The sequence below is a fragment of the Embiotoca jacksoni genome, unplaced genomic scaffold, assembly GCF_022577435.1.
Source record: "Embiotoca jacksoni isolate LCO1_2020_lvr unplaced genomic scaffold, fEmbJac1.0.p SCAF_9, whole genome shotgun sequence".
Taxonomy (NCBI): domain Eukaryota; kingdom Metazoa; phylum Chordata; class Actinopteri; family Embiotocidae; genus Embiotoca; species Embiotoca jacksoni.
Window position 1 is genome coordinate 14,572,502 of NW_027185447.1, and position 24,382 is coordinate 14,596,883.

General features: G+C 41.0%; 1 protein-coding gene across 3 annotated transcripts in view; it reads right to left on the reverse strand.

The window, feature by feature from the left end:
* The window catches only part of LOC138193484 (dedicator of cytokinesis protein 3-like), a 52,278-nt gene that overhangs the window by 15,537 nt on the left and 12,359 nt on the right, over positions 1-24,382 (reverse strand). For all 3 annotated transcript variants that reach the window (XM_069141585.1, XM_069141584.1, XM_069141583.1), the window contains exons 5-37: positions 21,075-21,171; positions 19,392-19,540; positions 17,664-17,748; positions 16,305-16,346; positions 15,499-15,653; positions 15,232-15,313; positions 15,076-15,136; positions 14,838-14,985; positions 13,696-13,784; positions 12,286-12,411; positions 9,932-10,056; positions 9,674-9,836; positions 9,412-9,518; positions 7,746-7,917; positions 7,562-7,659; positions 6,972-7,055; positions 6,767-6,867; positions 6,591-6,672; positions 6,018-6,188; positions 5,120-5,312; positions 4,868-4,995; positions 4,529-4,675; positions 4,315-4,413; positions 4,119-4,213; positions 3,859-3,934; positions 3,621-3,721; positions 3,458-3,516; positions 3,190-3,338; positions 2,990-3,075; positions 2,861-2,887; positions 2,673-2,768; positions 2,521-2,581; positions 2,314-2,407 (exon numbers count right to left, since the gene is read on the reverse strand). In XM_069141585.1, the coding sequence (XP_068997686.1) occupies positions 2,314-2,407; positions 2,521-2,581; positions 2,673-2,768; positions 2,861-2,887; positions 2,990-3,075; positions 3,190-3,338; positions 3,458-3,516; positions 3,621-3,721; positions 3,859-3,934; positions 4,119-4,213; positions 4,315-4,413; positions 4,529-4,675; positions 4,868-4,995; positions 5,120-5,312; positions 6,018-6,188; positions 6,591-6,672; positions 6,767-6,867; positions 6,972-7,055; positions 7,562-7,659; positions 7,746-7,917; positions 9,412-9,518; positions 9,674-9,836; positions 9,932-10,056; positions 12,286-12,411; positions 13,696-13,784; positions 14,838-14,985; positions 15,076-15,136; positions 15,232-15,313; positions 15,499-15,653; positions 16,305-16,346; positions 17,664-17,748; positions 19,392-19,540; positions 21,075-21,171 (3,548 nt within the window). The remainder of the gene's footprint in view (positions 1-2,313; positions 2,408-2,520; positions 2,582-2,672; positions 2,769-2,860; positions 2,888-2,989; positions 3,076-3,189; positions 3,339-3,457; positions 3,517-3,620; positions 3,722-3,858; positions 3,935-4,118; positions 4,214-4,314; positions 4,414-4,528; positions 4,676-4,867; positions 4,996-5,119; positions 5,313-6,017; positions 6,189-6,590; positions 6,673-6,766; positions 6,868-6,971; positions 7,056-7,561; positions 7,660-7,745; positions 7,918-9,411; positions 9,519-9,673; positions 9,837-9,931; positions 10,057-12,285; positions 12,412-13,695; positions 13,785-14,837; positions 14,986-15,075; positions 15,137-15,231; positions 15,314-15,498; positions 15,654-16,304; positions 16,347-17,663; positions 17,749-19,391; positions 19,541-21,074; positions 21,172-24,382) is intronic.

Genomic DNA, 24,382 nt, shown 5'->3' on the forward strand with positions numbered 1-24,382 from the left:
AGTTTGACTAAAAGCAGTCGCTGGTGGAAGAATGTGTGTGTTTAAGTGCTGGATTGGTTTGAGGTGGAGGTGGAGGTGGAGAGAGAAGGAAGAGGAACAGGAGGGAGGTCAAAAAGGTGTGGGAGGGGAATTACTTGTGTATTTACACTTTAAAATAACTTTTAATTCACCTGAAAGAAGACTTATTTTGCAACATGTCCCCAATTTCTTAAATTTTAGTTTTTTCTCATCCTGTTTTAACTACACTTTTTTCTATTTTTCATGGTTTTTACTGCGCTATTATAAATGTTAGTCATCAGCTTTGTATGTTAAGCACTTTGTGTTGCAATTCATGCATGAATTGTTTTATATAAATAAATATAAATATAATAAAAATAAATTCTACTGTCTGTAATATTGGGTTCCCTTCACTGTTTTGACTGTTAAAAAAAACCCAATTAAATAAAACTGTTTTGTCACAGCATACCGCAATGCACTATCCACCACTACATACTGACTGTTTGTAGATTTAGAAACAAGTTGTTAAAACAGATTTTGATGAAGTTCATAGTCAAATATAGTAGCTGAAATCATCAATCGATTGACAAAGAGCTGTTTAAATATTAGGATTTGAATTTACTGCTTTTTTATCTTATGAGATGAGAAATTGAATATCTTTGTGCTACAGTGTGTTGATTTTTTTTTTTTAGGAGATTATGACGGACCTCTTGGACAATTTTATCACATTTTAAAATAAAACATTAGGCGAAGAGGCAGTTTAATCAATAATGGAAACAATCATTAAATGCAGTACTAAAATAAACAGTGCAACAACATGAATTCATTGGAGACATTTTGAGCTGAATCATATCCTCTGACGTTTTTTTAATCCAGCAGTGATTCACAGAACAAACCACATGTGCAATCACACCCAACTCTGCAGGACACTAAAATCTGTTTTAATTATCTTCCCAGCTGCCTGTTGTTTGTTTTATGTAAGTGATGAATAAGGTTGGATTCAATTAGTCATATTTGGCTACATTTACAACAATGAAGCCACCACTGCCAAAAATGTGAGTAAAGCAAAAACACTTGAGCCATTTCCACAGTTACATAAGCCGACAACTTCTTTTGCTTTCCTGTTGGCGTGACTGAAAGTGGCATCAACAGAATGTACTGCAACCTCCTCTGTTTTCTGATATGTAAAGGACAGAGGTGATATAAATCCTAGAATTACAACGCACATGAAAAGAGCAAGTGGCAGTGAAGATGGTCAAGCAATAGTTTTATGTTTTAATGGTAAATTACCAACACTGATGATTATCATCATTTGACGTAATGTCAATTTAGCCGAAGGTGCTTCTACACTCTTGTGTGATAATAAGCTCCCAGGCCTCTGTTTTCAGGACACCCTTCTTATCTACTATCTTCCTTATCGGTGGCTAAACAAAGAATCCAGTCTGCTATGATAAAGTATCGCCAGCTTTTATAAGATGTTGCCCCAGACTCTTCTTTGGACTGCTGAAGGCTCAGCTACTAAAATTGTTTGCTAAATAAAAGGCTCATGGACTGGATATTATCACTGTTAAAAACTCTGCACTTCTGTCTTCTTAGATACTCTCATTCATAACACTCCAATTCGGGATAAACGTGGGCGTAGCTAAGGTGAGAGGTGTGGGAAGTCCCCAGGCTCTGTGTGGAGGACCAGCTAAATTTTTAAAAGAAAGGAGATGTCTGTCAAAAACAATCTGCACATATTCACAATGTCCTAAAGGTGCAGTCAAGTTGAATTTTACAAGGCAAAATCTGCCTGTGTGGTGAAGCTGAAACAAGGTGGGATATGAAATAGTGAGAGCTCACCTGTTCCTACAGTATAAAATGTAGGTAGCTAGTACTGCTAGCAGGCTAATAACAACAGCCCTCAAAATTGTAAATTATAGAGCGTCATTTATCACCTTACACTGACTACACAGCCGAGCAACATCCTCGCTTCTCTGCTGCTGGTGGCATTTTGTTGTTCAGTCATAAAACTACAGTATACAAGGTCAGTATCTCAAACTGTCTGGACATTGAAGAGCCGCATAATCTTTTGTGTCAAAGTCAAATCATTCTGAACTCTGCAGGGAGCAAAGAAAAGCAAGTTAACTCATGTTGAGAAGGGTATCAATCTGACACCATTGCTTTCTCTATTGTATCTATTCTACTTATTCTCAGGTGCCTTTATTAGTAAAAACCAGATTAAATGGTGTGTGCACGCAACAAAAATAACACTTTGTCAGTACAAAGACCTGACACCAAGGACCATAACAGAAAACGTTCCTGTATCTCAGTTACCTGTGAAGTCCTCTGCTTGGAGATGTAGGTCACACAGCTTGTGGATGTATCGGATGTACATGTCCTCCTTGTTGACCTCTGATTTGTAGAAGTTCTGGTGTTGAATTAAAACGAAAACGAGACGTCAGAATCTCATTCTTATGTGTGAATATATTCATGAATGTGTTTGTTTAGTCCAGATTAAAAACTCTGTCATGAATGTCTCACCATGAGGTTGACGGAACCGCCAATTTTCTTGTTCTCCATCTCATCTCCTTTCATGCAGTCCCTACAAATAGAAGTTTCTTTTTTTGTCATTGCTCTGCAATTTATTGACATAAACCAACAATGTTAGGATGTGCAACTTCATTTCAGCACACCTGTAATCCAGTAACCGCTCCACGAGTCTTGTGACTGATGTAACGAATGAGATTCCCGTTTCTCTCCAGGTCTCCTGCTCAATCTTCTCCAGCAGGCTGCACAGAAAATACAGTAAAAGGAGGTGAGAACAGGAAGTAGATGGACATGAATCAAAAGGTTTCTCAAATGTGAAGACGCAACACCTTACCTCGGATATGGACCAAACAGCTGAGTCCTGGGGTGTGACAGTCAAACAAACCAGAGAAGTATTTTAGGAGGAAATCCTTAAAGAGCAGCTTCACTTTACATGCTCACTAAACACAGGTTTGATGCTTACAACAAGCTGAAGAGCTCTCTGTGGTTATCATCGCCTTTCCCATCCGACACCATGCTGTCAAGTTTATCCATCAGCTCTGCTTCCACCTACACGTACACAAACACATTCAGCCAAGAGATGTGGGTTTGTTACGTGACAAAGAGCTGTTCGTTAACACAGCACACAATCTGTAATTCACAGCATAATAATATTATAATGACCTGTTTGAAGTTGCCGTTTTTCCTCTGCTCCCAGTCCATCATGTCATGGAAAATTGGGATCATAATATTTCGAACCTCGGTCTGAGGTACCAGGGTGACACCGAGGAAGGGACCCATCATGCCTGGGATGAAGTGGGGCTTGTTGTCACCTGGATTACAAAGATTCATACTGACATGACGACTTTATTTTCACAGACTTCGTAAAATTATGAATGCTGGTGCTTCTCTATGATACATGTATGTGTGTGTGCATGTGGGTATGACGCACCTAATTTCTGCCACATACTGAAGAGCTCATACGCCATCATGACTCTCATATCTCCATGTCTACAAAGAAAACAGAGGAAAAAGAAGAAATGGAGAAAATTTGATAAATAATTAACACAGCGCCTGAATGGGATGTTCACAATAAATATGCAGCAGTTTCTTACTTGTCGAGGACTTTCTTTCTTTTAGCAGGACCAATCGCCTCCAGCTGCAGACTGGGCTGGTTGATGTACAGTACAGTGAGGCTGAAAAACGAATTCCACACCTGACACACAAAGAGAAATACACAAAAGTAAATAAATGCCACACTTAATGATATAATCAAGAAAAAAAACATACAAGATTTTGTGGCATTATGGTCTATCAGGTTTCCTAAATTCTAGCCACAGTCCGGACACACACCTTGAAATCAAAGTCAGCCTCTGAGAAGTTCTTGTGCAGCGCCGGAGACAGAAACTGTGTTGTCACTACGATGATACTGCAGAAAGCAAACATCAGCTTACAAAACAAGCTACGTGCCAAAAATAGATGAAAAAATTTGCAACACAAGCGTCACCTTCAGAGCAGGATTATCAGAAGAGAGCCTGATCTAATGGTTGGCTGTATTCCCTTACCATCTCTGGGACAAAAGACTGCATGACAGAAATGAAAAGCAGACTCACTGACTAGTTAGAAGCCGCATGACACTCCAGTCTCGGGGGAAGATAGTCAGTTTCATCAGATTGCGAAACACGCAGAAAATCTTCAACAGGAACTCCTGCAGAGAAATAGAATAATAAAATGTCTTGGTATGAAGTAAGCAGGCCACAGAAAAAAATTATAATCATCCTCAGCTCTGAGGCTCAGAGGGTTTCCCACCTTCAGTTCCTCCTTGCTGTGGAAGTTGTTGAGAAGATGGTGAAAGTGGATTTCTGTCATCTGTCGGAGCAGAGAAAGAAGGCAGGAAACATACTCCCCCTGCACAAAGAAAATGACAGATACAATAATACAGACAGTTTTATCAACTCAAAATACAAACAAAATTTCACTATTTTTCTTGCACAATAAAGAGCCATTTTGATTGGAAGCTTACCGTTATCTCAGCAGTGCACTGGGGACATCGTTGTCCTCTGGACGTCTCCACAGAGTGAGATTTGCTCATGATGGACAGCAGAGTCTGCAGCAGCACATCTAGCAAGCTTTCCACCATCATCTCCACCTCCTCCTGAACAGAAGACTCCTAAAAAGCAAGAGCAAGTTGAAGAAAAGCAGAGGAACAACAAAACAACAACTGCTACTAATTGGGAATGCCTCTATTTTTAAATTTGGAAGCTACTTATTCAAAAAGGGAATTTTCCAACACAATCTTAGCCTTTTGGTCGGTTAATAAGACTTTTAGTCGTATTTGTTAAATATGCTTATAAAACAGTACCATGGAGCTTGTCTTGATTATGGAAAAGATGCTGGTCAGAATCCCAGAACAAATGAGCAGCTCCCTCTGCTGGCGAAGATGCAGGTGGATGTGATGCAGAACCACGGGCAGCAAAATACTACGAGACTCTAAGGAAAAGAAAGGAGGAAACATAGTGAGGACGAAGCTAACAAGGACTGTCTGCACATAATGCTTACATTTATGGACTGCTGTTGTTTGTTTTGTTATCTAGATAAAGACATTTTTTCTCACCAGGGAAGAAGAAGAGGCGACTCTCAACTGTACGAGCAATGGACTGCAGTTTGACTACATCCATAGACTGGCCGATGTCCACTGTGCTGGGCATGCTCCCTAGGGTGCCCCTGACATATTCGGCTACCTCCTGAACAGTGAACATCTGCAGCAGCTCATCAAAGATATCAGGGAAACTGTTCAACAGTGCTGCCTTCGGAGGAAAACATAGGACACAGAGAAGCAATTTGTAGTGCACGTATGTAATAAATATCTTGTTTCAAAGAAGCTACACACAAATATAAAAACAAAAATAATACAGCTTGTAAATTTATGAAATTGTCAGACACAAAACAGACAAAACCCACAGCCACAGAGTGCATCCATGATGTTATGTGGGAACACAGTTTATCGTTTTTAGAGATGCAGTTTCGCCAAATTTGATCTCAAATACACTGTTAAATAGTCACGTCTAAACCACTCACTGCATATTAGTCACTTAACAACACATCATCCTGTTTGAGCAGCCTGGTGGTTGCACAGCGTTTGCAGCATTGTAGAACCAACACAGGGGGGCGCTGTGACTTACTTAGGAGGCCGAGAGCCCAGGAGCCTGAGCACAGAAAGGCATGCAGCTCATCACACCCCTAAACTCTCCAAGATAAAGCCGAGGATGGGTCAATAATGGGGCGAAGGATTGAGGCATCAATGTACAGAGTGTACATAAATGAAAAGCAAGACAAGAATAAGAGAAAATAAGTTGACAAACAAAAAATGTATGGATGAAACGTGAATGCAAACTAAGACAAGGAATAGAAGAGAAAATAAAACATTTTTTGACTGAAAATAAATAGGACCGCCGAGCAGGTGACATGCTGCGGAGCAGTAGACGTGAAAATATTTGTCATCACTGTCTGACCTGCGTGAACACCAGGTTCTCTGAGCTGCGGCTGTCCAGACTCAGGACGAAGCGGATCGACTGGAAGAGCTCTTGGATGCTCGCTCTGAACTGCTCCTCCTCCATCCCACAGGTGGCTCTCGAGTACAGGATACGAGACTGGACGATGAACTTGAACAGGTACTCCAATGCCTGAGGTGGTTGTTGGAAAGATGCAGCCAGTCACATACAGTCAGCTGACGTGTACATCATATTGTAGTATCAGCTCTCTGACAAAGATCACCAGCTGAGTACCAAATCAATACATAAAAGAAATGTTTCCAATGAGGCCTCATGTCAAAATCTCTCTTGACAAAGGAAACTCAAAGAGGACATGGAAATACTGCACTCTATACGTCAATATCTTGAGAGGTTTTTTGATAACTTTCTTTCATTAGGTTTTCGCTCAGCAGGGAATTCACTTCCTGGGGCCTCATGTGGTGTCACATTACTTGTTATCAGCACTTCTGTTTGACCGTTTCCTCATGGTGGGCTAATTAATCCCTGCTGAAGGAGCCAGGGCAGAGCCAGAAGCAAGTGAGCGTGATACTTTACCCTCATGGCTTCCTGTATGTGGTCCTGCCGGACGACCTCGGCTGAGCGGTCCATGTACCACTTCAGACATCGAATCAGCTCTCTGCAGACAAATTGTTTGAAATTGAGAAACTTTGGAGGCATCTACACTAACTCACACAAAATAACTGAAAAGAATTGGGTAAATATTGTTATACTTGTATGACAAAGCTCCAGCAAAATGGTTTTGGATGTAGGAGTCCATGACAGGTCTGAAGTGGTAGAAGCGGCTGTCCCTGAGCAGGTTAATGATGAACACCTGTGCACACAAATACAAAAGGTGTTACACATATTTCTGCTGCTTGGAAGTCAAAATACATATTTTAATTTATGTGTACAGTTCTGTTCCTTTAATTTTCCTACCAGAGACTGGAAAACCAGTGGCCCGTATTTATCAGTGTTGTCATCTAAAAGACAGAAGAGCGTATCCAGGACATCTCGCAAGAACTGTGAGTGAAAAACAAAGAAACAATCTCAAAACAACCATCACATTAAAGGCCTTACGGCTGACTAAAATAGAAACAGGGGAAATAGAAAAAAGGATAGCCCGTTTATCCAAAAACATGGCAATAAAACCTTATTTTATTCTGAGATGATAATGTGCTCAACAGTCCCCAACACAATTCTACTAAATACTGCAAAAAGCGTAAATATATTGTGAATACAAAAATGTGAACAATTTCTGTCATTAAAAGATAAGTACTTAATCAGAATATCAATAATACTAATGGCAATATAATCAAGATACAATCACAGTATGAAAATAAAACCAATAATCTTCACACTTCAGTCAATTAAAACTTTATCTTACGAAATGGAAAATGTCTTTTCTTTCTCAGTCTAAATACTATAATGGTGGGAAATATTTGTAAAGGGTAACCACAGGGTTACACAGTAGGTGAATATTCTTCATATCCTTGTCATTGTTAGACAAATATTATGACAACAGTGACCTTGACAATTTCCTCTCCGCTGATCTGACGAAGTCGACCGAGGATGTCCAACACCCTGTCTGGATGGGCCTTCCAGTTCAGAAGAGCCAGAAGGTCCACTGAAAATACAATCAAATCACACTGAGTTGAACTGAATCCAACAGGAATATAAAATAGAAGAACAGAATGTGAGGTGTTAAATTACCATTTTGTGTGAGTTTGGTGGAGCAGAGGATCGTGGAGACCCAGAAGGTTTCTTTGGGGCTTCTCTGGAAGGGCAGGTTGGCCGGCAGATTGGGGCAGCTGTTGAAGTCCTCCTTGCAGCAGGGCAGGCTCAGGTACAGACCCTGGTTACTGAAGGTGGCATTTTCATCACACTAGAGGATGAACACAGGAGGGATGAGATAGATTCATCAATGTTTCAGTGACAGAGTGCTGCTGCACCAATGTCATGGGACAAAGAGCTGGAGTTGTGGGTAATAACCGGTCTGATAAAACAGGGTTTTTAAAGGGTGCTTTCATGTTGGTAACTGGCCTGGGAGCACAGAAACATTTGAAGGGCTCTTCTCACTCTGCAGCAAAGTGTTGCTCGGCTGCCACTGATGAAGTGGATGTCCACACCGTTACGATACAATATGCAAAATACTCAGAGGACTTAAAACTTTAAACATTCAACATATCAATATCATTCTAACAAGTCAACATTATTGATGATTGGAAAATATATTGCAAGCATACTAAAATAATGTTGTCATGTTAGACAGATAGAGGTATAATGTTGTGGCTAGAAATACCTAATCCCTGGGTTTGGCACTCTGTTTGGAGCTCTTTCCTCTGCAGATTTGGTCACAGAAGATTCCGTGACCATGTTTATAGGAGCATTAGTGTCCTTGTTATATCTGGTTTATTGGAGAATCCTGTTAATGTGCTGCACTTGTAAACATCACAACCTCATTTCAGAAACTACGACAGGATGTTTAGGCTTCAAACTGTTTTTGAGAGACCTGGATGTGATACCTGCAAAAGAGACAAATAAACTGCAGCATGTTTCTGAGCATTCTCAGTCGAGATCAGTTGAGAAAAGACAAACATCCACCTCTGGACAAAACACCTTGTATGTTACTGATGGATCACTCATCCAGGGCTGCTCAGCTTTCACACAGTGGCTACATGTTTTGGTGAGGGAGAGGAGAAAAAATGATGGTGCATTTCTTTGCATGTTATTGTGGCCAATGATGAGAAAATGCAATAATGACAGAAGGTAACTCCCAGGATGTAATGCCACCCCAAAAATAACTTTAAAGTAATTTAAATTGCAACGCTGTCTGTTTTGCTGTCTTTGGCGTGATAAGCAGTAATAGCAGCTGTATTTTTGGACTTTACTTCCCAGAGATACACCTCTGTGTCCTGTTTGACGTCAGTCAATTTGCTTCACAAACAGGTTAGTTGAAGAGCTAGCCTGTTGCGTTAGCTAATAGAAAACTGTGTAAAACTTGAGATTTTTCCTGGGAAATATTGCCAACGACACCAAGCTCATTTAATTTATAATACTGCAACTGTAAGGCCTTTCATCAGAGGGCCACAGGCTCTATCAGAAATGTGGTAACTCATTCAGCAATAGACACTGACTTAACAGACATTTATTCAAAGGTAAATCTTTGAGATTATTACTTTAAATGTAAAATCTTAAAAGTAAAAGACACAATAAAATGTGTCTTAAAACACAGTCACATTATTAAAATTTTTAAGAGACTAATCTCTACTTGAAAATGACAAGATTTTGCTACAACGCACCATATATCTAATGTGTGTGTGTGTGTGTGTGTGTGTGTGTGTGTGTGTGCGTGCGTGCGTGTTAAACCTGATCCTACCTTGTACACATAGAGCTCATGGCTTTCATCTGACAGTGTGGTCCCATCTTCTCTCATCAGAGGAGTGAAGGCAAAACCAAACAGTTTTTTCTCCCCTTTATCTTTAGCTGAAAGGAAGCGCACCATAATATCATGCATCAGATGCTTATCTACACACTACACAAACGACACACACTTGTATAGCCCTGAGCATGATCCAATCTGTCCTAATAAACTTGTGCACTGAGGGCTTGACTGCCACTGGGATGCATTACTGACTCACTGGAGCAGTGTCTGAACTCGAAGCGTAGGTGGGACCCTCTGAAACGGTCTATGGGAATGGGCAGCTTGACCATCTCACTCCAGCGAGGACTGTTGTTGTGATACAGGACAAACGAGCGATATTCACAGGTGTTGGGCTCACCGCTGCCCAAACTGATGCAGTCCTGCAAAGGAGAGGATGCGTGGAGGGAAGGTTACGCTCGTCATTATTCATATGCTGATGATATGGCACATAATAACTCGTGCACATGCGTCATACTTTGAGTGTGTCCCCGTCGGCGTAGAGCACATAGAGCGTGACTTCGATGTTCTTCTGGACGCTCTTGCCACCCCTCTCAAACTCGCCCCGCTCCAGGGTCAGATACAGGTCATTGCGTGTGTCACCTACGACAATTACACAGAAGAAACTCAACTTAAAGTGCAGCTCCACGAATTTTACTCATTTGTGTCAGTAAGCAGTACTGCCACATGGAGCTGCACGAAATCCGATTGCCTCAAGTGATGTCACTTCAACGTCAACTGGGTCTTTAAATGCCAACGTAAAAAATCGAGAAGTGTGGCGTTAAGCTACGTTAGGCAGACACATTTCAGAAATTCCCCAACCAAGACAACAAACATGTCCCAAGTGATGTTTATAGGTTATAATGTCCATGACCGCCTCTGCTCCACAGATGAACTGTGAGTGGTCAACATAAATTAAGCCTCCGTGTGGACTAAGATGTGCACAACACGTCACAGTTCTTTTCAAGGCGAAATGACCCCGCTGAGTTGTAATACACTGCAGCTCTTGACTGCCTCAGCACCTTTTGCGAGGTCAGTGTTTAATGGAATAAATATCAGTGGCAACAGTGGAGGAAGATATTGCAGTTATTTATAAAATCAGATTACAGTTATTTATATCGAAGTCATTTCCTTGGGGACAGATGACTCACAAGGAGTGATATTGGAAGGTATTTCAGGCTAACTGGAAAGAAGCTGGAGAGGAGAGGAGAGGAGAGGAGAGGAGAGGAGAGGAGAGGAGAGGAGAGGAGAGGAGAGGAGAGGAGAGGAGAGGAGAGGATTATACATTCTCAGTAGACACGGAGCACAGCAATGTCAACTGATGAAATATTCCGAAATAAACACACACCTCTCCCTCTCTCTGCCTTTGACTTATCTTTGAAGACCTCTGCTCTCTACAATGTCTTCAAAACCTGATCTACATGCCGATCTCATGCAAACAGGGAGCAAAGAACAGAAAGTCTATGAAATACCAGCAGAGGAATAAGTACTCAATCCATTATTTTAGTGAAAGTAGCAATACTACGTGACAAGTGGAAGTCTGGTGATCAAAAGTACAAAAGTATCTGAGCTTAATAAGCATTGCATTTGTACTGAAACTGATGTATTGTTACATATCACATTATTATAAGAGACCTGCTGTTGGGGTGGAGCTAGTTTTAACTACTTTATATAGATGAACCTGAAAGTGTAATTTAAAGGAACCATCTGAGAGGTGTGGAGGAGAAATGTCTCTTTGGTTGAACTTAAAAAACTTGCAGACATCTAAAATATGGCAAGAGGCCACACGTGTTGTACAAGAACTACATGTTCAGCCCCGTATCACACAAAGGTGTATAATACAACCCTCAGTCCAGTAGAGGATACAGTGTCAGCATGATGTTTTGCCTTGCAGAGGCGTGGAAAATACATGAAGCTATGACCAGGATCGAAGAAGCAGGTCATGTGACAAAGCACAAAGCGTGATGAAGTCTGAGTAGGGATGATGTCGGGGGCAGTTGGATGGAACAAAAACAGGACTGGCTGTTCTTTGAATTTCTGAGAAAGGAAAAGTCAACATGGATTTTTTTTTTTTTTTTTTTTTAAAGGTACACACATGTCGTAACGAATTTAACTTACAAACTTACATTAAGTAATTATGAGACGTGCGTAACTTTACCTAATATAGAATTATTTATTTTAACCCAAACTGTGATCTTTTTCTGACCCTTACAAAGTAGTTTTTGGTGCCTAAACATAATGCACTTGACTTTTTACACCTTGGTGAGACAAAACATGACACTGAAATGTACCCTCTAGTGGACTGACAGATGCATTACACACTTTGGCGTGATACTGGGCTGATATTTTATAAGCATATTCAATGGGTTTTAGTTGTAAAAATGTAATCTGTAGAGTAATAAGTAATTACAGTTTTGAGATGGATGAAGTGCATTAAAAAGTTGAGTGATGTTCAGAGGGATAAAGTAGTAATAATTGGAAGTCAACATTTTATCTAGGACAGTACTTTAGTAAATAGTTCATTTCCACCACTGTGAAATACAAATCCAACACATGCTGTGAAAGACGCACCGATTTCCTCGTTACCTCAGCCCCCTCTGCTCTCTCCTTCATCTTTCTGTGGCTATTTGTTATTGTTTCCTCTCATTCAATCCTCTCTTTCCTTATATCCTTCTTGCCCTATTCCTCTCCTCCTTCATTTGCTTCCCCTTCACTGGGATCTGTGACCTTCCACTGTTTTCATTATTCCTCCAAGCCATCTGGCCTCTGATCTGAACCTCCTCTCTGAACCTCTCCATCCCTATTAGTGCCTACTACTCTTTGCCTGCTTACCTGGCAGGATGACATCTGGGAAACCCAGTTTGCGTGTAAGTGCCAAGGCCCTGTTGAACACAGCCTGGTTCTCCCGTCTGATCTGCTCCAGCTCACCTCGCAGCAGCTGCAGGGAAATGATGAGGCCTGGGGGCAGGAGCGAGGGGGTGGAGGTGGGCACATGCGAGTGTGTGTAAATGGAGGCGAAAGGGCGAGTGAAGAGGTGTGGGGTTGTGGGAGGAAGGAGGAATGGAAGGGAAGAAAGCACAAGGACAAAAAAGAAAGGAGATGGGAGAAAGGGAGGGACAGAGGGGTATTTAAAGGACATTAGTCAGAATGTGGGGGAGGAGAAGACAGACAAGAGAGAGAGGATGGAGAGATGTGATCAGAGGCAGAACACAGGGAGGGAGGAAAAATGATGGTGTGGAATTATGCAAAAAATAAAATAAAACAAGGAAAAATAAGAGTTCTGCACAAATCTAGTGACATATTTTGTGAGGCATGAGTCATAATTTAAACAGTGAGATGCTGGTAAAAAGACAAGTCATAGTGAAAGTTCACATCTTGTCAGAGGAGCTAACACTGGCTGAGCCGATATAGCTCAGCATTCAGTTACATTATTTTTTCTCCTTCAGGTGTTTATTATCAAAGTGACAGTTAGTAACAATCCTGTGTAACATAAAGGAATAGTCATTGTGTTTTACGAATATCATAGCACAGCGTACTTTCTGGAGTTATAATGGTAAAATTATTATTGATCAAATCATCGACGGACAATATTTGTTTTTGGATAATACGGTGAATTAGAGAAATCGTCCCCCTTTTTATGAAGCGTACTCTCTTTAAAAGCAGAAGCTTTTAGATGATGAATCAGTCGATCAAAAGAGATAATCAGCAGCAGTTTTGAAAATCGATTGTTTGCATTATTCTTCTTTGGTTTCTGCTTTTTAGATGTGAATATTTGGCTGGTTTTTTTTAAATAATTGTATGTGATAATAATAAATATCGTTGAATTACTGAAATATTTTAATCAAGTGGCTGTTTTCTCTTCACTCCACTAAAAGCTGTCCGAAATAAAAACTGTTAACAGCCTGGTCAGCATGACACCGGAGATGTTGCTTTCAATGCTTTGAATAATCAAAGCATTGAAAGCAACATCTCCAAAACAAAAATCAATCAATGTCTATAGTGTTTTAGTGGAGGCATAAACATAAAAAAAAAAATCTGGGAAATGTACAACCATAACTAACTGTGTAGATAGATAGCAGGACCTGACGATTAGATATCCTTCTCTATGTCCAACATTATCCATGTGACCTGTTGGGAATTTTCCTGAGCCAATTCACTGCGAGTTACTCTGGATAAAACCTTCTACAGATGAAAGAGGACGTTAACCACCAGGTAAGAGATGTGCAGAGACAACATATTTACCATAGTTAGTGCTGGGGGCTGAGTACTTGGTGTTGGACTTGCGGATGATGTTCTCGTGTATCTGGTACCACTCGTTCTCATTGTTACATCTGCAGAGAAAGACAGTCGGGTAGCTCTGTTAACGACGCACCCATTAGTGGGTCCAGATGGAGGGTTCAGGATTGTGTGCATGGGGACTTCATGAACAGCATGTGTCCCCAAGCCGATTTCCTCCTGGAGAAAAGGTAGCAGCAGGGGGAGGCGCTATCAAGCAGCACATTAGCCCAAATGCACAGCACACTAAGCAAACCTGACAGCCAGCTCTCTACCAGCCTTTTTCATTACTGTGGGCCCGAAGGCCCGTGGGAAAGGCATGGGGAAATGCACAGACTGGAGCGTTATAGGAGCCGACAGTTTGGAGGCAGCTCAGCACTGAATCACTGCTTGCTTTTTAAAGAGAAGGGCTCTTCACGTCAGCAGAGAAATCAAATAAAAATGACAGCGATCTAGAAATCTTTATGTCACACGGCGCTGTATAGTTGTCCTAAAAGTACTACACAAGAAAAACAACATGTAACAAGAGAGCGGTGTATGAATGACCTCTGACCCAGAGCGGATGCTGAGAAGGACAGCGCAGTTACAAGGAGACATTTTAGCTGTTCACTGACAAGAAAATATGCTGAGCGTGGTGATATTTTGCTTTGTCCTCTAACTTTGCTCAATTATCTGTGTCATCCCCCTCAGTCTCTTCCCCTCTCCTTCTCTGTATCTTCTTCCTTCACTAGATTGGCCGGTGTACAGCAGTGGCTCTCTGTGGCGAAGCCTAACAGAAGCAGCCAGATTCACAACACGCCAAGTGCCCTATCTCAGGCCCAGGGTGAGCAGCTATTGATTTTCCAGAGGACACTTCATTATCATTCTGGTCAAAACACACCGAGCGTCAACAGTGAACAACTGGGTTGTCACGCACAACATTTTCGGAACATTCACACTTTCCTGCATCACTGCAAAGACTCTTTAACTCAATTTCCAAGAGTACACAAGCCATGAAACTACAAAGCAAAGAGAAACCTTGCATAAAGGGGTAAAAAGAAGAAGAAAAAAAATGATATCAGGCATTTATAAAAAAAGAAGTATTCGAAATGCTTCAATGGCAAACTCACGTATAAACTTTGAGCACAAAGTCCTTCTCCTCTTTGAGGTCTGTGATGGTGTGGAAAACATCGCTCATGGCAAGTACAGCACAGCCGTAAGGCCGTCGATACTGCACGTGAGGTGGGCCTTTCTTTGAGTCGTTCAGCAGCATACGACCTGGAAACAAAACAAGAAAGAATGTGCTGAGAAGAAAGATTGATAAATCATAATTATCAATGACAGGTCTTTGTACACCGTTCTACTTACCAGTTCTTATGACATGTGCGACGATATACAGGTCTCTCTTCAGGTCTTTACTGCTTAGGTCCTTCAGAGAAATGGGATCAGAAATGTTAGTGGATTCATTTAAAAGTTGAAATAAAGAATATTTGCGTTTATGTCAAGAAGGGAAAGAAATCTCACTGTGAAGAGAGCACACAGACGATCAACCTTCTCTGGATTCTTTGGTCCTCCGTTTTTGTTCAGTTTCACCATGAACTTCTCACTGCAAAAGAAGCCAGTTCACAGTTTCAGAGTGTCTGTCAGCCACAGAACACCTCAGTCAATCTGCTGGACAAAGATAGTGTGCAGACGTCCATGTGTGTGTGTCTGTTTGCCCTTTCCCACATGCAGGATGTCCTGCAGGGCCATTCAGGGCTGCTGTGTGTGCACTGAGATTCCTCAGCGTACCTGATCTGTTTGGCCTCGCGAGTGTCGTACAGAGAAAAGAAGACGTCTGCGTCCTCGCTGATGCTGTTGTAAGTAAAGCTCTTCAGGTTGATGAAGAGGTGGTGCGACACGGGGACACGGCAACCGTCACCGTGGCGCTGTCTCGTGCTATCACCCTGGGAACAAAGAAGAAAGTGACCGCTAATTAGAAAAGCCCGCACTGCGAGGGAGGCCAAATACCTGCCATTCTGTATGCAGATAAGCTTATATAACAGATCAATGGAGATACTCTAACTCGTAAATAATTGACATAAGCTATACAGTGTGCTTCATCCTGTCACAAGTACAGTAGAGACATATACTGTCACCCAAATTAGGAAATGGATGGATGAATGTGTGATGTAAAGCTGGTGTTTCTGTTATTATGGGCTACTATTCTGGGTGCATAACTGTAATGAAAACTACTGTATAATACAGTCAAAGGTACATTAACAACACCATAAAAAACGTAACATCTTTGAGTGATCATTTTTATCTCTTAAGCAATGTTAGATCATTTGGAAAATACGCTGAAGTGAAGGTACAATTGCATTGGGACATGTGTGACCCCAGTGGGAACCAGTGCTCACCCCCTGGTGTGCAGTTTTATGAAGCATGAAAGTGACACTATAACCACCAGGATTATAGTCAACCAGTGGTCTGAAGAGTCTAAAGGTGAAAGTCTTTATTTGGTCTAGAGTGTTTGGAAAAGAAATGATAAATGAGAGCTGAAGAGAGAGGCAGAGTATGAAAGGTGTGACGAACAAACAGCTTTGAAATGACTGTACCTGGTTTGTGCTTTGCTGACCACAATGTCTGCTGGAAACATGCTAAAAAAGAGTGAAGTACAAAGGCAACATGTCAGATCAGTCAGTCCATTTCTTTACTCTTCCCACACAGCATTGAACTTATTTACCTCATAGCAGCTTCAGACACACACCAACTGAGCAATGCCTCAGTGCTTCAAATCTGACCAAATTTCCCCTACGTATGTGCCGAGTGGCTACAGTAGTGCTCCCACAGCGCTAAAAGAAGCCCACATGAGGCAAAACGTGAGCGTGTGGGAGGGAAGAGGACAAAGCCAGTATCGCCCACACGCACACCCTTCTCTGCTCGGCAGCCTAAAAGAACTCGTGTACTCCCATACCTGAAGAGTTGCCAAGGCCTTGCGCCCTGCCAAACACAAGCTCACTTTCATCGACAGAGTCAGGAGGCTTTTTGGCAAGGAAGAGCCACACTGTTGTTTCAGGACAGAGCATTTAGTGCACAAACATTCTGCGTGCAAAGCTGAGAAACATGGCAATGGGATAATGGGAGGCTGCAGGGCAGTTGGAGAGCCTTTTCATCAGCATATGGAGCTTCAACTGCTGACCAGAAAGGATCTCCCTCCCAGATAACAGTCTCCAGCAGCATTACATTAGATTTCATAACATCTGTGCTGTAATCGCATATTTCTAAAATTGGATCTGCATCAGTAAGTCTCCTCTCTGTCCGTGTATGTACAGGTTTAGAGGTCCCACATCACTACAACCAAAATACATTTGAGACATTATTTATTTATGGAAACGTGTTTCTAGTGTGGTTCCTGGTTTAAAGCAAACAAGACTTGTGTAATTTATTTCAAAATAACAATAATAAATGCATTTGTATGTTCTTTCCCATAGCCTCACCTTGGCATGTCACTTTATATTATTTCTGCATTGCTAGCTGGCAATCACACTTGTGATAGTCACGTGCATGCAAGAAAAGAGACACACTCAATATGGCGGTAAGATAAGCATAAAGAACAGGTCACATGAGGCAGCTCCAACAGCTGAATCGTGCTCTCTCTTGTGAGTCACCTTCTTATGGATGATTTGATAATCGGTACATTCACACATCCCTACACATCCAACAACACATTTCTATATGCAAAACCAGCCTGTGCAATGAAAAAGGCATATAGTGGGTAAAAAAAAAAAAAGCACACAGTGTGCAAGTCAGTGAGACACACCTACAGATATAGTTTATGCATGCAGCAGCGACGTGTTTAATTGCATTTTATCATGCAAAGAATACATTCACTTTAATAATTTACTCCATTTAATAATTCAAGGGATGAATTTGTACGGCATGAATTGGTTCAACAATAATCCCAGCCAACATACCAGTTTGTAGAGCTCTGATACGCTGATCTGGTCTGGATCCACCATTTCAAACTCTTTTCTGGGAACAAGGTCAATGCCGAGGTGCCTGGTAAGAGAGGGGTGAGGGCAGTGTTAAAAAAAAAAAAAAACACATTACAACTTTTAGTGAAAGTGTATCAAATGTTTTGCTTTGCTTATGACATCTTTCTAACTTCGAAGTACTAAGGTGATGCATGCTAGTTTATATGTTTTAGCGCTACATTTAAGGAAAATAATTTACTTTTTATTGCATTTATCTGACATTTGTATATTAGGCTGGTGGAGAATTAGAAGAGAAGTCTGCTATTTTTCTTTCCTGTCAGCCAGCATCCAATTAAATTAGGTTAACAGTAACACAATCCAAGTACTTTCACTTTTAAAGCTAACTAATAAACCCAAAAGTGTAACAACAACCATTTGGCTTACATGTAACTTCCTTGAGTCTCCGCTGGTTGCCTGGCAACCACTCAGGGGCCAAGAAATAGTGTCTTCTTTCAAATTTAATATTCAAAACACATGATCACTTCATCAAATATCATGAATTTTTTAAGATTTAGTCTCTAATTTTTCTCACATTAATTCATGTCTGCTGACTGAGACATTTTCAATATTAACCATACACTGTAACATGAAAATAGAATATAGAAAAATCGAAACAAACAAGAAAAGCACCTGTATTTCATTAACATCACTTCTATTTATATAAACTGTTTTCTATGTCAGTTGGTACCAAAACTTTAAACTACAGTTTGATGTTTCACTGATACAAAATTGAAATATTGAATCAGAAGGCTACATTTTTTTCTGCACCACCACATTTAACTGTCCATTTTAGATTAGTATTGTGTAATATCTTATGCCAACAACGCTGCAAGACATTTCCTGCATCTGTGGAAACCCTCGGATCTTGCAGTAGAATAAGGATTCACGCTTTTGAATGCAGTCTAACCACTCAACTTGAGTTTGTATGACAGAGACCGACTAAGGAGTCTGTGGGACTAAAGAGGTTAGTCCAGGAGGAAATGTACTCTTGTTGTCTTGCACGAGTGGCTCATGATGCTGTAAATCATACTGTAACTCTTCACTTAAGCAAAACTGTGCAGCCTTAAAATCATGGAGAACTACATGCGCTGCTATGATCTTTTGACCATGAAAGTATATCACAGCATTGATCCCAACACGCACGGTGAACAAACTGTATTTCAGGCTCCAATTTTGAGTGTTTTCTACATTTCATTCAAGCATGATTTGCACTAATGTTCACCAATTGAGTGATGTAGTTCAAAGTGAATACCTGTGTACTTTTGTGTGCCATTGTGCATTGAATCTTATATTAAACTGAGAGATGGTTTCTCCACATAAAGCTCCACCTCAGCTGAAGTGGAGCCCTCTCATCTTTATCTCAGTTACGGACGCCTGTCACAGCTCAGTTGGATGGAGTTTGAAACTGTAAGAATATGGCTTTACAGTTCCTCCGGGGGGATTTGCATTGACTTTAAGCTGCTTGAGAGTCACTCATCTGCTAAATGACTATAAAATTACATCATAGCGTTGCTGTTGCACACCCATTCATCCAGTGTTGTAGATCCCTCCAGTGCCAAAGAAATATTGTATTCTTTAGTGACCAGCGGTTAGAAGTAAATGTTTGTTTAGGGTCCCCTCCTGCTCCCTCTGTCTTGATGTAATGCACTCAGTACAAGAGTTACTCACTCATTGCCCCAGTCAAGCCGTACGGTGATGTGTCGCTTGATCTCACGAGTCTGGTCCTGGGCGAGGTGACCCTGGATCAGCTGCCGACGCAGGTCGATGAGCTCATTCATAACATGACGCAGCTTATGGAAGAGATCCACCTTGTGTTTCTTTGAAAATAGCCAAAAAACACCCAGTTGAAACATGTGATCTGCTTCTCTGCAGCATTTCTATATTTTATTAATGAAGCCGCTTTGTGAGATGAAATGATCATAAATACACGTAAAAAGCTTGACACTGAGAAGTCTGGAGTCTAGATGGGTCTAATAGATGTCAGAATTTAGTGAGTGTGATCAAGATAAACTCGTGCTCTAAATCTAACCCTTGGCCTTCACCCTTGTGCATCCAGCAGAACAATATGTATTGCAACTGAAATTGAAGCCCACTGGTTTCATTAATGAAACAACGAAATAAATTTGGCTTACACATCTGTTTTGACCTCCTCACAGTAATACATTTCATCACCATTTCCCGTAGACCAAGGACACCATTTTTAATTCAGGCATTCTCTGTTCTCCCTAATGGGATGACAAGCCCACATTATCACCCAGGTTTGTTTACATAAATGCAAAGATTAAGCGCCGCCACAATGCCCATGTAAATTTAATGAGGATAAGCACTGCATGTTCTCAAAGCCTGGTAGCTGCAGAAAACAAAGATTTTTGTCAGGGTTGATGAGCCCTTTCAGAACTCTATTCTGCAGGGCTAATTACATACATTATAACAGATACACAGTTGTGGTTAGGCCATTGCTCCCTGAAGTAACTCTATGAATTCTAATAGGCAACAATAAGGTGAAATGTATCAACATTTAGCCAATGCTGCATCCTATTATAATGGATGCAACTGTGGCAACATGGCCCATATCACACAAGGGGGTAAGCACCAAAACCAGCACTGTTAAATCAGTGCTTCATATTAGTCGAGCTTCAGAGGAAGTTACATCACCACACCAATGCCTCAGGCTGCTTAGTTGCTCAGAGCTTGAGCAGTCCTCAGCGAGAGGTTATGTAAAAACTCGCTGCCAGCCCTGCAACATAGCCACTCAGCTCCAAACTCCAAACCCTAGCAACCACTTCCGCCTGCCCCCTCGACACTTAGCAGGATTAAGCATGCTTTAGGTTTCCAGTAATCTCTTCTGTCCAGCAAGTAAAGGCTGACTTAAGGTGGTGGATCTTAAGATGATGCAGAAACTACGAGGGGCAGCCCAAGATCAATCAATGGCAGAGCATGAAATCGCACACGACAAGTCGGTAGGCCATTATCTGTGCCCAACCGCCATTTCTGCTCCTACATAGATAGTATATGAAAATACAGGGTGACAGTAAGAACGACATGCTTCGGGGAAATATCTTAAGCTTTGTATGTTTGGGCCATATTTCAGGGGAATCACTACTCTTGCTGGCAAACCTGGTGATACCAGGTGTTGATTTACTTGCAAGGAAGAAAAACATAGTGGAAAAGTCTATTCCATCCCCTGAGAAAAATGAAAATTAAACAAAGACGAAAAGCAATTTCTTTGCAAAAGCTGTTCTTCTTTCAACTCCCTTGGAACTCTTGATAATGTTAGATCCATTCTCACGTTTATTGCCTGGAGTTTTGTTCTGTTATGAGTGAGATGAACTGTAATAAGCTGCTACTGACCACATAGAGCTGCTTCCACAGGATGCCCCATTCCTGCAGTGTGGAGGTGGTCTCTGTGATAATAGGGTCCTCGAGGGGGACCACCGTCTCGCACAGCCTGCAGTAAAAAAACAGGAGCATGAACATGAGATCAACCCCCGAAGCATCAATACTGCAGCTACAAAGTCTTTTTTTCACGTATCTACTGTCAATATCAATGTACAATTTTTTTTTTAATCAATATCACATATATCACATCCTGGGAACACGAAGGCTCTTTTAGTGCTGCAGAGATTGCTTCTTTACTTTTCTTATGTGCAGTTAAACACTATCTGGTGTTTTAAACATGGCTGTTTTCAATAATTAACAGACAACAGTAAAAACAACTGCCTCATGTCTGGCAAATTATTTGGGGTTAGTTAAAATATATGGAGAAGCTTCTTATATTTAAATAATTAAAAGTGACATATTCTTGTCATTTACAGAGCATAGTAGCTGCTTATAATTACAGCCTGACCAATAATGGATTTTTGGGGCTTATTCAGATATTATGGAAATAGAAAATTTTGATACTAAATTATCTAAATGTGGTTATCAAACACTTGTGACAAAGACATGTAATGGAGGAAGAATATTTTACAGTTTAACAATAAACTTTATGGTCCAAAAAGACATCAGTGCAGTTAAACAGTGAACTTCATTGGGAAGGTAATATTTATAACTTTAAACTCAAAAAAAAAAACAAAAAAAAAAAAACACAAATAGAACAATTAATAAATTATCCTGAGCATCTTTCTTAGCATTTTCTCTATAAAAGTTTTCTTATCAGCGCATACCGGAAAGAATGTCACCAATAGCCCTATATCTGTGATAGGCCCATATTGGCTGATTAAATTGGACTATAGCAAAATCTGTCGAGTTCTAATTTTAATAACAAAACAACGTATCAATATCGGTATTCATATTGTAGGGCCCTGGTACCAGAGTCAAACCTAATTTCGTGGCATTACCCGCCCACAGTTACCATCTGGTTTTGTTCACAGTTGAAGGTGAGGGACGGGGCTGACGTTAAGCTAAACCAGCGCTAACATCCTCAACCTCATCCTCCCCGCCCAAGTGTGTAAAATAATCTGAGATGGCCTCGAAACTCATGATAAACATGAAAGGCCCTCTAAAGAGCCAGTGTTTGATTTGTCCCTTCTGGGCTACTGTATAAACATGGCAGTACAACATGGTGCGCTACATTAAAGAGGACACGATCCCTGTGTAGGTATGAAGGGTTCATTCTAAGACAACTTTAAGGAATGTAAATACTTTTTCAAAGGATTCACATGTTCTGTGTTAATTATTACATTTTCAAGTAACCTTCTTAACACACATACACACACAAAACCACAGATTACACATGTCCCTGCTTCAAGACAGCTTTTTAAGGGTGGAACTTTGAAATGACAAAGAGATATCATCATGTAGAGTAATATGCCTTTCTCTGGCTGCAGTAAGGAACCAGAGCGGAGCTCTCCAGGAAAAACCACAACACACATCCTTCCTGTGCGGGTAAAATCACAAGGAAACATTAAAGCAAAGGTCAGATCTCTTGTGGCACTTTACTGTCGAAGCTGCACTGCCAAGTAACTTTGATACTGTATAATGTTTTTGGAGCAAGGAAAGCATCTCCATCCATTCCACAATAGGTCAGGGCAGGGATGCTTTGGGAGAACTACACAGATGCAGTAGGTGTGTCACCTCATTAACTCCGTGAGACAGAAAAGCAGTTTTCCCAGAGTGCAGCTCCAGGAGCGAGGAAGTATAATAATGTTCATTTCCAAGTTTGCACTTTTAATTGTTTGAGTGCAAACAAGAGTCCTCCTACTATGTGGGAACTCAACTGGAGGATGACGATATAACAGAAAACCCCCAGTCCGCATTGAGCCACAGATCCCAGCCTGCAGACTGATAAAGCGCTCCTCTGCCTGCTCCAGTCTCCGCCTCTATTCTGGCCTGTGCAGCCATGGCTGGCTATTGTGATGAGACGGATGTGGTTGACCGCAGTGTGTGTGTGTGTGTGTGTGTGTGTGTGTGTGTGTGTGTGTGTGTGTGTGTGTGTGTGTGTGTGTGTGTGTGTGTGTGTGTGTGTGTGTGTGTGTGTGTGCATGTCAGCAGCTGTCAGGTGGTAATTCTCTTGAAGATTGGATTGTCACTAATCAGTGATGAGGCGAAATTAGATGGCAAAGGAGGGAGGGATACACATTCTCTGACATTGATCAGTTGATGAATTTGTTTCACACTGCCTGTGTGATGAGAAGGAAGAGCTCCATCAACTCCATCAGAGCCAGTCAGTCTGACCAGTGAAGAACAGACACATCATCCTCACATCATCCTCCGCTATATCTCAATGACGGTCTGATAGTGACAAATCTGTAGAGAGAAATTGCTGCTGAAGTTGTATGCAACAGGTCAGAATTTTGAGATGAATTCCCTCCCCTGTAAAATGCTCTGTGCTGAAATGGATTTAGTTGCCTTTTATCTACACGTGTTTGCTTAATAATGACCAAATTTAAAGTCAATGACGTATGTACTGTTTCTTATTTGTGAAAGCTTTTTCTTCATTCTAATCTCATGGAGGCTGTCAGGTTTGATTGGCTGGTTGTATGGCTGGGCAAGGTGGATCTATCTTTCTCTGTCACGTTATGTTGACTTTCATGTATATCACAACATTAAGGTATATAGAAATGTTGTACACTAGGTGGTAAGAATGGAGAATACAGCTTTATATGTTAAAGCAGACGGCGCTGACGGTTTATGGCCACATTAAATAGCAGACAAATCAAGGTACTTCATCACACTGACGAAGAAAATCCTGTAAATCCAACTGTGCCACAAAGAGGCCAGACTCACTGCCCCAATACAAGCAGAAATATTAAAGGGATTGCCAACATCATCCTCGAAAAACTCCAGCTGCTTTTTTCTGCCATGCAGTGCAACCAAAATGATGTGTATAATTTCTGAGTTTGGCTATTGGTCACCTGAACTGAATATAGAACTTCAGCAAATACATGCAAATTCTGATGCTGAATAAGTATCTATACTGGTGTGGGTAATGGACATGACATCACAGATCCACAATAAGGCCCCTGAAAACCGGTTGTGAAAATTGTTAATATTTCTCCACAACATTAAATATTAATCACTGGCAAAACAACATTTTAGTTTAAGTTGGGGGAAAACATCCTTGGTTGTTGTTTATTAAGAGTTTAACCTATTAACATTCATACCCTCTTTTCCTAAAAAGTCTAAAAGCTTGGAAGCATTTTGTTCATTCGACACTC